Here is a 17,474-nt window from a genome sequence, read left to right on the forward strand (position 1 = left end):
GTTTCCCATTCAAGATAGCAAACTGAACAACCATTATTCCCTACCTCCCATAAATCCACTCAAACTGACATAAATAGAAACATGAAAGCATTCACAGTAAAGCTGGGTAGTGAGAAAATGGCAGCATAAAGTAATAAGGAACTCGGGGTACTTGCTAGAAAATCCCAATCCCGTGGGATCAAGGGGACGGGACAACAATCCCATCCGAGGCGGGAAGGAGAGTCACAGCTCAGCCCGACTCATAGGCCGGCACAGTGCCAGGAGGTGGCGGCAGGGTGGCTGAGGGGCGTCCGGTGTGCCGGGCCGTGCAGGGCTGCTCTGGGAAAGGGGCAGAGGCCTGAGGAGACCCGGGCTAGAAGGGGGAACATCCCCGGGGCTTCAGGCCCCCCACCCACACCACCGACACCAGAACCGACACGGGAGGGACCAGGGAGGTCTGGGCTCGCCCGGTGGCCCTGCCCACACCATCCCTGACCCTCTGAGAGGGACAGAGATGACAGGGGTCAGTGGGCGACACGGCACACACGATCAGACAGGGCAACGACTATAATAAACAGCAGTGGGCGAATTCTCCAGATAAAAGGCAAAGGCTCTCGGAAGGAGAACTCTGCCATTTGGTGAGACAAACCTGGAAGGTTAAGATAAGTGTGTAGAGACAGGTCTGTCAGCTAAAGAAGCCAGGGCAGAACTGCTTTTAAAAGATATAATAAACTCTTAGGGGCGCCTGGGTGGCTCGGTCGGTCGAGCGTCCGACTTGGGCTCAGGTCATGATCTTCTGGTTCATGAGTTCGAGCCCCGCGTCGGGCTCTGGGCTGACGGCTCGGAGCCTGGAGCCTGCTTCCGATTCTGTGTCTGTCTCTCTCTCTCTCTCTCTCTTCCCCTCCCTCACTCACATTCTGTCTCTCTCTCTCTCTCAAAAATGAATAAACGTTCAAAAAAAATTAAAGGCATAATAAACTTTTAGGCAAAGAAACATTAAACAAAGAAAAATACCATATATTCTATTCCAAGAACTGAATTACCAAGAGCTAGCCGTTAATGTTTACGCACAGAAAAACACACCAAAATACGTAAAGCACAAAAGGATCAGCAGTGCAAAAAGAATACTGCAAACTACAACGTAATAGACAACCTCACATCTTTGTAGAAATCGAGCCCCAAAAAGAGTGAAGCTATGCTGCTTTTTTTTTTTTTAATTTTTTTTAACGTTTATTTATTTTTGAGACAGAGAGAGACAGAGCATGAGCGGGGGAGGGGCAGAGAGAGAGGGAGACGCAGCATCCGAAGCGGGCTCCGGGCTCCGAGCCGTCGGCCCAGAGCCCGACGCGGGGCTCGAACCCGCGGACCGCGAGATCGTGACCTGAGCCGAAGTCGGACGCTTGACCGACCGAGCCGCCCAGGCGCCCCAAAGCTATGCTGCTTTAAATCACTCGATGAAGGTAACATTCATAGATAAACAACACATACAGACTACGTACACTCCTGTATATAAGTATATAATACGCACGCGTGAGAGAACTTTATACACATACGAACTTCTTTAGACACAAAAACAGGAGCAAAAGAGCATTTTTGCCCTTCAAGTGCGTGGGTGGCACGGACCAGATCAGGTCATGTCTATACCAAAACGTGCACCCCCATGTACACGGGGACGTAAGTTCAAACAATCATTTCCCCTAGCATAGTGGCAACAGTGAAATGGACTAAATCCACCGAGTGCTGGGGCAGATGAAGAAAGGAACACTCTGTGTGCCCCTAAACTGTAATTAAGAAGGTAAGTGAAGACCGTGTCTGGACCAGCGTCTGAAGCTCATGCCCCCAACCTCGCAATTCTACTTCGTGGAACCGATCCACAGGAGACGACTTGCAGAAGCGTCTGTACAAAATAATTACGTGATGCCAATTTGGGGCTGTTATAAATAGTGCTACAACCGCATGGATGTCCACCTATAAGCTATCGAAAATACGACTTATGGACATACCAACATCAGAAGATGCTCGTAACATATTAAAATTGAAAAGAGAACACGGAACCCCACATATGGAATGATCACACTCTTGTAAAATGTTTGCACCCACACCCCCCTATGTTTATACACAGGAACAAGGCACACCCCCAAAACTCCACAGCGGTGGCTCGAGGAGTGGGAGGGGGAGCTGGGCACCGCTCGCGTCTGCCTTACACACTTCGATGCAGACTGCTTAATTTTGCTTTACGCTTCACAGCAATCAATACACGAACGAGTTAAATCAATAAAGCTTTCCCATCCAAATATAACCGGGAATCCTGCTCTTTGAGACTTCTGGCAACTCCAATCAGAGCCAAAGGAAGGTGTGAGAATGTTCTGGAGCGATCCCAAAGGGGAAGACCCAGACCCTGACCCTCCACGTCCACTCTACTGGGCCAAGCCCCGGGGCACACTAAGAGAGACGTGGGCGCCACAGGGACACTTAGCATCCGTCCGGGCGAGCCCCACCTCCTCTCTCACACGGATGCAAGACAGAACTGATCTCTAAGTGCCCTTAAAGACCACGTTGCACCGGAAGAGGCAGCAGGCTGGGCAGCAGACAGTGCTGGCTCTGGAGAGGGGTTGGTCCCGGCGGACAGGACGGGACAGTACCGCAGGCTCTACGCGGGAACACACAGTGTGGCTCCGCAAGGGCGGAAGGAGAAGTCCTGAGTGCACGTGCCCGTGACGCTTTGCCACTGACTAGCTCTGTGACCTCAGGCAAGTCACTTCTTCCCTCCGGGTCTGAGATCTTTAGGGCCCTGTGAGAACCCTGTGCAAGCCAGATGCTCCGTGCAGTGCCTAATACAAAGCACGGACCCAGGAGCGAGTCCCGTGGCCACCGAGACAGGTGCGGTTCGGGTGCCGCACCTCAGACCCAGCCCAGGTGCCCCATCACAGAGGCACTCCCGCCCCACCAAGTCCCCTCAAAACCAAAGAAACTGGATGAGGAATTAACTCTCCAAATCACAGACCGGCCTAAATGGCACCTTGCTAACCACGAGCCTCCTCTCCTCGCATCAATGGAAACCACACGCCATTTTGGCTGCGTGCAAATCAAAACCAAAGACACGACCCCAAACCGCTGAGGGTGAAGAACCCACCACCTACTCTGCACTGGGCGGTCACAAACCAACAGTGGCCATGCATCGAGCCAGCAGCGGCCACGCGGTCTCATCTCGGAAGGGCGGCCCTGCCATCTGCCAAGAGACAAAGGGCCGCGTCTTACCTGGATGGCTTTGGGAGCTCATTGCTAGCAACGTCCACTCCTTTAAGCGGTTCACAACGGCTCACAACTTCCACGTAAACAACAGCTCCAAAGAGCCCCCGAGTTCCACGGACACATACACGGACAGCAGCAGGGAGTGCTGGCGCACGGCCACGAGAACTCCCAGTCTTGCTGACCACGCGTCGTAGGCCAGGTCATCCAAGAGGCGGGCTCTCAGGAGGTGACCTGTGTGGTTAGAGAAAGAAAAGCAGCGTCAGTGAGGGTGTGAAGGCTCTCATCCGACAGCAACAACTGAGGAAAACAACTGAGTTGTCCTCACGGATTTTACTACCGAAGGTAAACGGTCTGCCGTGGGATCGGCTCTCCAGATACAAACCACCTGGGGGTTTTGTGAGTAAATAGGTGTGAAAACACGTTGTAGAGCAGCGGCGCTAAGCCTTGGCAGGATCGACGCGAAACATTTTAGGAGAAAAATCTACACAAGCCTGTTCCCACCATGTGGTTTTTCATTTGTGCGTACTTCCACCTGGCCCATCGCACAGACGTCCATATCCATACACGTCGTATCCGTTCAGCCGTCCGTATCCAGAGACCACGTCCATGTAGACACCGTATCCATACAGACGTCTGTATCTGTACAGCCACCATATCTGTACAGACACCATATCTGCCCATATATCCGTATCTGTGCAGATATTCGTATCTGCGCCGACACCATATCCGCACCACTGTCTATAACCGCATAAACACCGTTATCTGTACAGACACCGTATCCACAGACATCCACATCCGCACAGACATTTGTATCCATATAGACACTCATATCCACACAGCAGTCCATATCTGCACAAACACTGTATCCATACAGACATTCGTATCTGTACAGATGCAGCATGCGTATAGCCACGGTATCCGTACAGATGTCCATATCCGCACAGACATTTGTATCCGTACAGACACCTCTATCTGCACAGCAGTCCATATCTGCACAAACACTGTATCCATACAGACATTCTCATCTGTACAGATGTCCACATCCGTACAGCCGTCTGTATCCACACAGACACCATATCCGTACAGACGCTGTATCCATATAGCCAAGGTATTCACATAGACATCGTATCCGCACAGACGTCCGTATCCATACAGCCACCCATATCCTCACAGGCACCGTATCCGTACAGACTTATGTATCTACATAGATGTCCGTATCCGTACAGACACCATATCTGCACATCCATCAGTATCTGCACAGACATTTGTATCTGTACAGACACCATGTCCACATAGCCATCTGTATGCACACAGATACCGTATCGGTACACAGTATCCACACAGCCATCCATATCCACACAGGCACCATATCCATACAGACATATGTATCCACACAGATGTCCATATTCGTACAGACGTCCACATCTGCACAGACATTTGTATCCATACAGACACCAGTATCCGCACGGCAGCCCGTATCTGCAAAAACACTGTATCCGTACAGACATTCGTATCTGTACAGATACTGTACCCGTATAGCCATGGTATCCATACAGATGTCCATATCCGCACAGACATCTGTATCCGCACAGCGGTCCGTATGTGCACAAACACCATATCCGTACACCCATGTCCGTGCTCCACATTCCCCAGCCTTCGCTCAGCTTCCTCCCCGGACGCTGCACCTTCAGTAACTCCCCAAGTTTCCGCCTTCGTCACGGCCACCTTCTCAGCTGATTTCCATTTTCTGATTATAAAAGTAGCAACGCACTCACCACGGCTGAGTATTTCGAGTTATCCATGATGCTGCCACAGAGGCCAACACATGGTAAGGTTCGGACCTGTTTCCTTGCTGTTCTTATTTGCCCTCTGCCCACACAGACTGCTAGCTCTGTGGTTGTGTGTCTTATCCTCTGTACTGACGTTACAGCCAGGAATGGTGCGACTCTCTCTCTCGGTAACACAGCTTTGAAGGCTGCTTCCTAGTGCACATACGGCCGGGGCTACCCCTCCTCACAACTAGGCTGGCACGTGTTACAAGCCACACTCATCAAATCCTCTCCCCAAGCCCAGTCTCCCCCATGAAACAGAGCCACTTGATAGAAGGGCCCGGAGACAATTACAAGAACTCCTACCACCAACTGTCGGCTTCTGGGGTGGCATCACGGATGATATCTTTAATACTCGCCTGTGATTGCATCATCAGAAAATGGAAACAAACTGGAGCGTCCAACTCTTGATTTCAGCTCAGGTCATGATCTCGGTTCATGAGATCAGCCCCGCATCGGGCTCTGAGCTGATAGCACAGACCCTGTCGGGACTCTCTCTCTCCCTCTCTGCCTCTCTCTCTCTCTCGAAATAAATAAATAAACTTAAAAAAGAAAGTGGAGACAAACTCAGAACGTGGTAACCGTGGCAAGTCTCCTACTGACCCTGCCTGAAGGCCCCTCTGAGGCCTCTGTCATCTCTTCCTTTCATGATGTGACAGTTTCCTGCTCTTGACCAAATTATTCAAGGATCCTTTCTTTGCCCATTGCTTATAATCAAAGAATCTTAACCAGTCTGTCACAAGAAGTACCGCTCTCCCAAGGCTAGCCATTTTGGTGGTTTCCGTTACGCGTTATCCTTAACTCTAGGATTGACAGCCTCACAATTATTGCTCTGTATCTGGTTGTTTCCTTAGAAAACACAGTACATTATTTATCTCAGGTTCAAACTTTTCATTCATGTCTTGACCAGAAGGAAACACCGTTGTCTTGAAGACAATGTAAATGGTTTGTCTGGCAAATCTCCAATGGCTCGGTATCCTTCGCACACAAGTCACAACTCGGCTGGGTATAAAAGTCTTAGAGCACACCTCTTCTCCCTCGAAACCTTCAGACCCTGCCCCACCCTCAGCCCTGCCCAAAACCCCACGTCCTGCTTAAGGACACTTCCTTCCCTTTGGGGACTGAGTTTCAGTGAAGACGCTGTTGCCATTTTTCTGCCGTCTGGATTCCACTACAACATTCTCCTTTCATCTTGAAATCCAAAAAGGCGCATGGTAAGAGTCCCATTTCATTTATTTTGCTCCAAACCCGAACCTTTCAATACACACGGGTCTCTTTTCTGCTCAGAATACTCTTCAGTTGGGCTTGGGTTACTGTTTGTGTCAAACTTGTTCCGGCTTCCTCGGAGACCCCGATCCTGTGCGGCTGGCATCGCCCTCGTCCCTGGCCTCTCCCACCACCGGCACATGTGCTGTTTACTCTGCATTCCTGGGCATCTTCTCAAGTATGTTCTCCACGGCAGGGCTATTTTCCACCCTATCACTTGGATTCCTTACGGCCTCTGACACAGGTTTTAACTAAGCCCCAGACCCCCTGTTCTCGGCCGCGTGCCTCTGCGACTCATTCCTTTATCTTTCCTGCCCAGCAGACCGCCTGCCTGCAGAGTCACGTCTTCTCCCCACCACGGTCTCGTCAAGTTTGGTTTCTTGTTGTTTTTTTTTTTTTTTCTGATTTTGACTGTGAATCATTTTCAGAGGCATATTCCTCTATCTACATGCCAGGGTACCTCCCTATTCACCATATTCTGGGAGACCCCATGTGGGGATTTTCTGTTTGTTTATCCTCAGATGAGAACAGCTCTAGTCCAGACCCCGAGTTTGGCCAAAAGGCCGTGCGTACTTGCTCCTACCCCATCCTGCGTCTACTGCTTCTCAGAGCCAAAATCTGCTTCTTGGAGCTACACCTCTGGCAGCAGAAATACACGGTCCCCAGCCCAGTGCCCGGTGCCCAGCAGGCTCTGGCCTAGGGCGGCCTTGCCCGACTGAGATGCCCTCTCTCTTCGCAACTGCAGATTAAACAGAAGGCAGATATTTCTGCTACAGTACAATGTACAAGTTCTAGAAGAACCTCACACTCTGCAAAACTATACTGAAAACACCAGGACTCGTGAAAGAAAAAAAAAAAAAAAAGATTGGAGTGGACTATTCAAAACTGCAGTTTGATAACCAGGCCACTGCAGAAATCAATAATGACACCAATAAAAACATTACCACAGGTTTTGTAAAAAGGCATATAAAGCTCCTGATAAATAAAAGGTGCTGCAAGTGTAGAATTTTCTCTTTTAAAAAAAGGTGGCAGCGGCTTCATGAGGGAGAATAAAAGGTAGAATTGAAGCCTCTGATTTATGGAATCGGGGACAAAAATGCAATGATGGGGAAAACCGGGGCACTTGGGGGGACTCAGTCAGCTGAGCGTCCGACTTCGGCTCAGGTCACGATCTCGCGGTTCGTGGGTTTGAGCCACACGTCGGGCTCTGTGCTGACGGCTCAGAGCCTGCTTCGGATTCTGTGTCTCCCTCTCTCTCAGCCCCTCCCCTACTCATGCTGTGTGTCTGTCTCTCTCTCAAAAATAAATAAGCTTTAAAAAAAATAACGGGGAAAACCACGCGACAGAGCACGTGGCCAAAACGGGCAGGAGGCAGGGCCAAGGAGGGAACGCGTGCATACCACGAGCGCCACGACCCTCCTCCGTGGACCACCACGCTCAGCAGGAGAGTCCCTCACATTCAAATACTGTTCCTTGATGACAGAAATCATCAACATACAGAAAAACCTAAGTATGTTTTGACCCAGCTCAACTTGTGCACTACAGATCTCTTTCTCCCAGGAACCAGCAGCACTCGGGCCTTGTCACGGGACAGAGTGTGCACCAAGTGGGTCCAGTTCCTAGGGCTGCCACAGCACCGCGCCACTGACCACGTGGCTTAAAACAACAGAAATTTATTGTTCACAGTTCTGGACGCATGAAAGTTCCACAGGTCTGCAGTCAAGGCGTCGGCAAGGCCATCCTCCCTCTGAAACCTGAAGGGAAAGTCTTCCTTGCCTCTCCCGGCTTCTGGTGGTTGGTTGCTGGCAATCGCTGACACTCCTTGGCACCCTGCCTTCGCCACCACATGGCTTCTCCCTGTGTCTCTGCCTTCACACGGCCACGTTCTTGTACGAACAGCAGTCATACTGGATGAGGGGCTCAACCCACCCAGTATGACTTCATCTGCACGAATGACATCTGCAACAACCCTATGTCCAAATGAGGTCGCATTCTGAGGTCCTGGGGGCCGGGACCCCCACATATCTTCTCGGGGAGGGGTCCCACGATGACACCACTCAGCCCGTCACAGCCGGGAGGCACCGCCCATGGGCTCTTCCTGACTGCTCCCACACCAGCCCATCCAACGCTGTATGAACGAAGGTTCCAGGAGACAATGTGCCCCCATCACTTCACAATGCCCTCATCAGACCCAGACCACGATCTATGTAGACCACCTCTTCCTGGAGGCCACCAGTACCAACGAGAAGAGATCTGAGGCAGAGGCATAGGGTTTGACAAGCAGCTCCAGGTAGCACAGGGACAGTTGTCCAGTGTTCTGGAGGGTTTCCTTTGCACTCTCAGGTGAGCCACCGACCGCATCACCAGCCAGGTGCCTCTGGCTTCGGCCGCACCGAGCTTATCAGCACACTCTGTGCCCCAGGTCTCTAGCTGAAGCCAAAGAGGCCTTACCAGAAACTTCCGGTCAGCTGTTGGTCCACAGGACAGCATGATGGCCAAGAGCATGGGCTTGTGAGAACCAAGACTGCCAGAGTCCTGGGCTCGGGGTCTGATGATCAGACCACCATCGTAATATGTGACCCTGAGTGAGTTACTTGACCTCTCTGCGCCCCACGTCCTAACCCATAGGAGTGGAAATGAAGACAGGAAAGCAGCACCGTCATAGAAGTAGGACTGACATAGCTTGGAGAGAGGAAGGGCACGCGCTTTGAACTGTAAAACAGATCCTCCCCAGGGATTACAGACCCACTATGCACTGCCTACAAGGAACTCATTTTAAGCATGAAGATATAAATAGGCTTAAAGTAAAAGACAGAAAAAGGTAAATCATGCGAATACTAGTCAAAAGAAAGCTGTGACAGTTACATCGATGTCAAAGTAAATTTTACAGAAGACATATCATCGGAAAAAGAAGATCACTTCACGATCTCAAAGAGGACATAACCAAAACATTTGGGAACCTGATCACAGAGCTTCACACATGAAGCAAAAATTAATGAAAGTGTAGGGAGAAACGGACAGATCTACAATTCCAGTTGTAAATTCCAACTCTGCTCTCAGGAACTGTGAGAACAAACAGAACCCAAACCAGCAAGGACGGAGAGGACCGCACCACAGGAGTGTTTCTAGAACACCACCAACAGAACACACGTTCTCCGTGTGCCTTCTGGGAGCACACAGAATGTTTGCTAACACAGACCGTCTTTAGGGCCATGAAACAAATCTCGATAAATTTAAAAGGACGTAAGTCAAACATACGAAGCATGTCCTCTGACTCATTCGAAGCGAGATACCAAAAACAGAAAGATACCCAGAAAACTCCCAATTATTCGGAAATCAAATGATACGCTTCATGGGTCAGAGGTCGGAGGGGAAAGTAAAGCAGAAGTTAGAAGGCATTTTTGAAGTGAATAAAAATGAAAAGAGCACATATCAAAATCTGCGTAACTTGGAGGGAATCCACAGCCCCAAATGTCTACATCAGAACAGGTGTCAACTCCATGACCTCAGGGTTCACCTTGAGAAACTATAAAAAGAAGAAATTACACCCAAAATAAGCAGGAAAAAAAGAATAACAAAGAGCAGAAATCAGTGCAATTGAAAAAAAAAAATACACGATGAAACTAAAAGCTGATCCTCTGAGACAATCCAATGGAGAAACCTCTAGTTAACCTGGCCTGGAAAGAGAAAGAGAAAGAAAGCACAAATTAATAATATCAAGAAGCAAGAAGCAACTAACCAGAGACCAAACAGATATTATTAAGTGGACAGTAAGGGAATATCACAGCAGCTTTATGCCAATACATTTGACAATTTAGATGAACCGAACACCGCACGAGACCCAAGCTGCCGAACTCGCTCGAGAAGGGAGAGCCCACGACCAGCGCGTCTTCACGGCCACCGGACCCGTCGGGGAGCCCGCGTGAACCACAGGAGGTAGGAACTGGGGCTCTGGGGTGCAGGCAGCTGAGAACCAGGGCACCTGTGTCAGGGGCAGGAGAGACGGACCGGGCGGTCCACGCAAGCACAGGAAACTCCCAGAAGCAAACTGGGTGGCGGAGAGCCTGGTGGAGACCCGGAGGCGGGAAGTAACAGGCAGTCCCCCTAAGACCCTTTCCTGAGACTCCCATCCCCAGGGGCCCCCATCTGCGGGGCCGTGTGAGTCCCCTTGGCCAGGGCAGGGCCGGACATGGCGACTGGCAGCCAGAGTGAACCTCACAGAAAAGGAGTCACTCCCCGGAGGAAAGCTGAAGGGCCATCACCCGGGGGAGGCAGGGACTGGGCAGTAAATGCCACAGAGGGCCACAGGGGAACAGGGCTCAGACGGTGGCTCCCTGTGGCCAGGACGCCAGGATCCCCCCGACAGGACCCCGCCGGGCGGGCTCCAGCCGGTCCGTGACGGCACACCTACTGGCCCGGCTGTGAGTTCCACGAAAACCAGCAGGACACGTCTGTCCCTTGCCACCACTGTCCCGTCGTTGCCAGGGGAGCACTGGGTGAGGAGGTCCGAGCCCCATCCACCCAGCAAGGCCACAGCGGGCTGTACGGCCCCGGGCCAGCCTCTGTGAAATTCCTGGGTTGGAGTAAGGCCACACTCACTGAAACTTCCAGGGCCCCTCACGGGACAGACTCCACGGGGAAGAAGGCTCGGTGGCCACCGAGAGCACTTCTAGACTCACATGCATGTGCGCGCGCGCGCGCACACACACACACACACACACACACACACACACACACACACGAGGGGCCCTGAATAGCCAGGCACAAGGCTCTTGAACTTCCTACACCTTCTCTCTCTGGGGCCCCGTCCCCACACCTCCGCGGGGCTCCCTCCAGCTTCCTGGGCGCCCAGATGGCAGTCCCCAGCCCTCCCACACACTGGTGCCATCACCCTGCTGTCTGACACAGTCACTTGTTCGTTTTTCCACTGTCCTTCCCGGCCACTCCAGGCTGGCTGGAGGCCCCACCACGGCAGAGGGTGTGGTTCACGGCAGGCGTGCGACAAAAATGTGCTGAATTGAATCAACTCTCCAAACGTTTTCCTGCATCCACCTCAGAAATCACTGCAAAAGGGCTGAGCTCAGAAGCCAACTGCAAGACCCACATCAAGATTAAGGGTCGCGCCTGACAGGGAAGATTCCAGAAATCCACGCTCGTGGGCCAGGGGCTGAGAGAGGAAGACAGAGGATAGGCGAGCCCTCGGGCCGCCAGAGGAACGAGGTTACACGAGGAACGGGCACACCTTCAGGAAGGTGGCAGGACCCAGCGGAGAAAAATCCAGGTGATCAGAACCAACTCTTGTAGAGCTGGGGACGCCATTACACTCCCACCTCAACCCCACAAGGGAGGCAAGGCCCCTGCTCCCCAGGCCAAAAGGAGCGCCCAGCAGAGCTGTGGGACGTGTACGCCCCATCTCCCCCCTTCTCCTCCCCTGCCATGGGCATCTCTTCAGGTGGAAGGTTTCTGAACAACCCAGTGCAATATTCACGATATAAAAATGGACCAGGAGCTATTTAAATAAAATAAAATTCACGCATGATATAGTTCCTTTTATCTGGACGTAAGCATCTAACGACACTTCGCTAACCAAGAGATCATTGCTTTTCTAAGAAGACACACACAGAGCACATGGTACTAAGATCTCAAAAATTACAGGTGTGTAACGTTTCTGAAACCGATTGGGGAAGAGTGGTTCGAACTGGTGTGTGTACTGACTAAAGTGTGTATTCCTTATAAAAGTAAACAAACGTTGCACATATTATGACCTGAGACACAACCGCTCTTTTGACGGCATTCTCTCCTGAGGTAGCCCACGTTCTTGGGGCGCCTGGGGAAGCTCAGCCGGTTAAGCGTCCGACTTCGGCTCAGGTCACGATCTCACGGTTCGTGAGTTCGAGCCCCGCGTCGGGCTCTGTGCTGACGGCTCGCAGCCTGGAGCCTGTTTCGGATTCTGTGTCTCCCTCTCTCTCTGCCCCTCCCCAGCTTGCTCGCTCGCTCTCTCAAAAATAAATGAATTAATTTAAAAAATCTATACTACCCAAAGCAATAGACACATTAAAAAAAAGGGGGGGGGGGAAGCCCACATTTGGAAACGTGAGCAGGAGAGAAGACTCTGTAATTCTGACTCACAGGCACCTTCAGAAAGACAGGCGCCCTGCTAACTGGACAATCTCTGACACTAAGCACATATTTATGTACGGACTTCTCTTTATTTTTATTTCTGCTCCATACAGAATAAATGAAACGAAGTACGTCACCACAGCTTAAATGTACGCTAACGTTTCCTTCACCAAAATGTTAGAATCTAGGATGACCTATAGTTCTCTCCTGCAGCTGCCCTTAAAAACCTTAGTTGACCCGATTTCACAAAATAAGCTATAAACCTTCCAAAGAGTAAAAGTCTTAGAAACTAGAAATCCTTAAGGGAACATTCTTTTCGAAATCTTATTAAGTGGCCACAAACAAATGTGGCCGCTCGAGGAGGACATGCTTCCCCACTCACCGCGTCCTCTGCACCTCGTCACGTGGGCAAAGGATGGCCACAGCTCAAAGTCCGGGCCCCTCCCCACCCCGGCCCCGGCCTGCCAGGTGGTGGGAGAACAGCAAGCTGTTAAGAGACCAAAAGCAGAGCCAAGAGCCACCCGTTATGGAGCAGCCTACTGCACCCCAACGCAGGAGGGAGGGCTCAGATCGCACCCCAATGCAGGAGGGAGGACTCAGGTCATCGGCTGGAGGCGTCAGAGAGCCAGCCCCCGAATCGGGGATGAAGTCAGGACACCCCTCTCACCGCGTCCATTCAACACGGCAGTGGAGACGTGAGGCAGGATAACATGGCAAGAAAAAGAGGCAAAGGGCACAAGGACTGGAAAGGGAAAAGATACTGCATTATTTAGACAGTATACTGTGTCCACAGAAAACCCCCAATAACGCACCAATAACTCTTAACATTCCTACCTACTCTTCACAAGATCGCTGGGTACGAGGTCGATATACAAAAACTATTGTATGTTTACAGACCAGCAAAAATACAAATAGAAAATAAGCTCTGAAAAAAGATGCCATTTACAGTAGCACCCAGGATCGGCAAATATCCAGGCCCAGATCTGCCCAAGGATGTGTGAGAACTTTGGCCGCTAAGCTATGGAACGTCAAACGCGAGATCTCAGATCTCAACAAACGCACACCACACACGTGGACCGGGAGACAGTTGTGGCTACGACGTCCACATCCCCAGACTGAGTGGTGGTCAATGCAATCTCAATCCCACCAGAATTTTCTTGAAACTGGACGAGTGTATTTTAATTTTTACATGGAAGTACAAAGGACATAGAACAGCACGCCTGAAGGAAAAGACAGATACAGAGGAATTAAAATACTCAAGACCCAGATTTACTATAAACCTAATGTAATTAAGGCACTGGCATAAGAACAGGTAAAACAAGGAACAAAATATTCTAGAATAGACTGACACAAAGATAGTAACATGATTGCGGCAAAGGCTGCACTCCAAATCCACAGGGAAATGGGGTCTTTCCGCGGACAAAGCTTGGGCTCCTGCTAAGTACATGGAAACAGAAAAGAGCCAGGACCCAGGCAGCACCCCTCCATGGATATTAGCTCCGGGTCAGACAAGGCCTAACCTAAAAGACAACAAAGAAAATTATCTGCAAGTAGACAAAGACTTTTTTAATTGATCTTTAAAAAACACGTTTAGAGAAACTGACAATAATGGAAAGAAAATGATACATTTCACTGCGTCAAAATTAAGAACTTCCATTTATCCAAAGACCAGCAGAGGAAGAAAAAGGCAACCCAGAGAGCAGAGGATCATCTGCCCAACGCACACATCCAACAAAGGGCTGGTGTCCATGATCTATTAATAACTTGTATACATCATTCAGAGAAAGGCAGACGACCCAGATAAAAAATGGGCAAGAGATATGAACAGACACTTTTACAAAAGAGGATTCCAAGTGGCCAATCGCCATATAAAGAAGTGCTCGGCATCTGTGATCACAGGAAAATGCAAGTTAAAGCCGCGAGGGCATATTACAAATGGCTAAAACTTAAAAGCCGTGCAGAACCAAGTGTTGGCAAGGATGTGGAAGGACTGGAGCTCTCATATCAGCCACGAGGGTGTGGACGCACCACGACGAGGGGAAACGGCTTAGTGATATTACCTGTTCCCCAGCAGAGCCACTCCTACGTGCATACCCAACAGAAATGCACACAAAAAGGACACAGCAGCCTGTCTGTGACGGCCAAAGCCTGGAAACCTCCCAAATGTCCATCCACAGCAGAATGGATAAATTGTGGCATAATCCAACATAGAACAGGTAGACGAGAGCAAACTCCACCTATGCGCACAACACAGATGAATCACACGAACAATGCCGGGCAAAGGGCCAACAGACACACTGGAGAACAGGCTGCGTGCTTCCATGTGTATACAACTTGGAAGCAGGCAGAACCACTCTGTGCTGTTAGAAGACAAGACACTTGCCCTTGGGAGTAAGTGGTCGGGAAGCAAGTGGAAGGAGGAAGGGGGGCTTATACAGGTACGGGTCACGTTGCTTCCTAAACCAAGTGAAGATCAGTGAGAAATTCACACACCTGAACCCTTCTGGCTGGGAGGACAGAGGGAGTGTCAGCTACTCAAAGACCACCTTGCACCCAAGAAAGATCCAAAATAATACCCATTCCATTCGGACTATCGTACTTAGATCTCCTGGCCAGTGGACAGATATTTTATGGTTCTTGCTACTATGTTCTTACAATCAGCACATACACAGGAAGTATTTGCCAAATTACCCCTTCCTGAGACAATTAAACCTCACAGAAACGGGACAGGGACTCATCCTGATGACACAAGTACAGGATGGGCAATTCAAGCTGACGGAATGTACGGAAGTCCCACGGAGACCCCAGGTCAGGGTATCAGGCAGGAAAAACATCCATGAAATAATTTATTATTTTCTTTTTTTGAGAGAGAGAGAGAAGAAAGGGCACGAGTGAGAGAAGAAGGGCAGAAGGAGGGAGCGAGAACCTTAAGCGTGCTCCACGATGCGGGGCTCGATCCCACGACCCTGGGATCATGGCCTGAGGCACAATCAAGGCAGAAACACTGCCAACGAGCACCACCAGGTCATCGGGGTCTCACCCAAACACACACTCGAGCTCACAAGGGCACCTGCGTACACAAGCACACACTCGTACACACAAACACAGTTGCACACACACAAGCACACATGTATGTGCACACAAGCACCTGCTCGTGCACACACACACTGGTGAACACACACTTGCACACACACGCACGTGTTCATGCACACAGTCACATAGTAACTCAAGCATACACAGAACAACTACCTATCAGGAACAACACAACACCCGATTCTGTCTACAAAAGAAAATAGCCTATGGGGCGCCCAAGAGGCTCCGTCAGTTGAGCATCCGACTTCGGCTCAGGTCACGATCTCACGGTCCGTGGGTTCGAGCCCCGCGTCGGGCTCTGTGCTGACAGCTCAGAGCCTGGAGTCTGCTTCAGATTCTGTGTCTCCCTCTCTCTCTGCCCCTCCCCCCACTTGTGTTCTCGTTCTCGTTCTCTCTCTCTCTCTCTCAAATATAAAGGAAAGCAGCCTCTCAGCCCTCTGGATCCTTTTCCCAGATGGCTACGTCTATTTTGTGATAAATAACCATATCTTAGTTTTTTTTTTATTTTTTTATCTTTATTTATTTTGGAGAGAGAGAGAGAGACAGAGTGTGAGCAGGGGAGGGGTAGACAGTGAGGGAGACACAGAATCCGAAGCAGGCTCCGGGCTCCGAGCTGTCAGCACAGAGCCCGACATGGGGCTTGAACTCCCAAACTGTGAGATCGTGACCTGAACCAAAGTCAGGCGCTTAACTGACTGAGCCACCCAGGCGCCCCCCATATCTTCGTTTTAACATGTATAAACTTCTTGATAAAATAAACTCTTTAGATTAAGGGTTCAAATGGATAAAGCCTCCAGATAAGACAATACTTGTTTCCTGTGGCTGCTGAATAATTTTGGAGGAAAAAATTCTGGCAGGGGGCCCCAGAATTAGGGGATCATTTCATGTCCAAGGGCTGTGAAGGCACGTGAGATGGCCGAGGCCAGGGTGCCCCAGGCAGATGGCTTCCACCCCCGCAGGAAAGCAGGACTCAGGGCGGGGCGTACACGGGACCCCCTGGGGCAGGCGACAGGCAGCCTCCTAACCTTTCCACTGTCACCGCCATAAACGCAAGGACACCTCACTTCACCAACAAGCCAGGAACCTGCCACCACCAACGGTCACACGTGAATGAGAAACAGCTCAGTGACAGTAGACTCCTGTCAACCAAATGCCTGGTCGGCTCCCGTTAATAAAAGGCTGAACCTCCTTGTTATCCTTCCCTCAACCACAAAGAAACCACTTTTTCTAAAAGTGGATGGTCAAAGAGTGGTACCAGGTCCTGAGGGACCCCCCAGACCCACACAGGGGGTCTGAGAAGTCCAAACTGCTTTCATAGTAACACTAAGATGCTGTCTGCCCTTCTCCCTCTTCTTCCCTCAAGGGTGTACGGTAGAATGTTCCAGAAATCATAACAGATTAAATGTTAGAGCCGGAGATGGGGGAATCCAGCTGTCTTCCACCAAGCCAGACATTACAGAAACGGGCAAAAATGCTAAACGATGCCTCTCTTCTATGTTTTTTGTTTTACATAATAATCATTGTCATTAAAAATACGCTGTCATATTACCCTGTAATGGGTTTAGTTTGAAATGGGTGTTTTTGTAATTTCTGTGACAGTTTCTAATACCCTAGATATCAATAGACATACGCCATTTAAACAACCGCTCTCTGGGGTCCCCGCTAATTTTCCAGGACATAAAGGGATCCTGAGACCAGACTTCTGCCCTGCAGACGTATCCCCAACGCTCTCCCTCAGGAGAAGGTCTGCGTTTCTAGGTGTCGGATACAAGAGATGGGAGCCAGCAGAGACGAAGGCCCTCAGCCGGGGCCGGATCTGGGGAGCAGAGATGGAGGGCACGGGAGATCGTGGACGGCCCCACACTCCACAGCAGAACCCCACCTGGTGCATACCACCCCCCAACTCTGTACGTGGACGTGGTCTCCCCAAGGCAG

The 17,474-nt window shown here is 50.5% G+C and overlaps 1 protein-coding gene across 4 annotated transcripts in view; it reads right to left on the reverse strand.

Moving 5' to 3' along the window:
* The window catches only part of HDAC4 (histone deacetylase 4), a 226,751-nt gene that overhangs the window by 187,453 nt on the left and 21,824 nt on the right, over positions 1-17,474 (reverse strand). For 3 of the 4 annotated variants that reach the window (XM_030328206.1, XM_030328205.1, XM_030328203.1), the window contains exon 2: positions 3,238-3,462. In XM_030328206.1, coding sequence (XP_030184066.1) covers positions 3,238-3,259 — 22 coding nt within the window. In that variant the 5' untranslated portion in view covers positions 3,260-3,462. Of the gene's footprint in view, positions 1-3,237; positions 3,603-17,474 lie in introns of those variants that run through there. The other variant, XM_030328204.1, reaches the window with a different exon arrangement.

This window comes from Lynx canadensis, chromosome C1 (assembly GCF_007474595.2).
Source record: "Lynx canadensis isolate LIC74 chromosome C1, mLynCan4.pri.v2, whole genome shotgun sequence".
In the NCBI taxonomy this organism is placed as follows: domain Eukaryota; kingdom Metazoa; phylum Chordata; class Mammalia; order Carnivora; family Felidae; genus Lynx; species Lynx canadensis.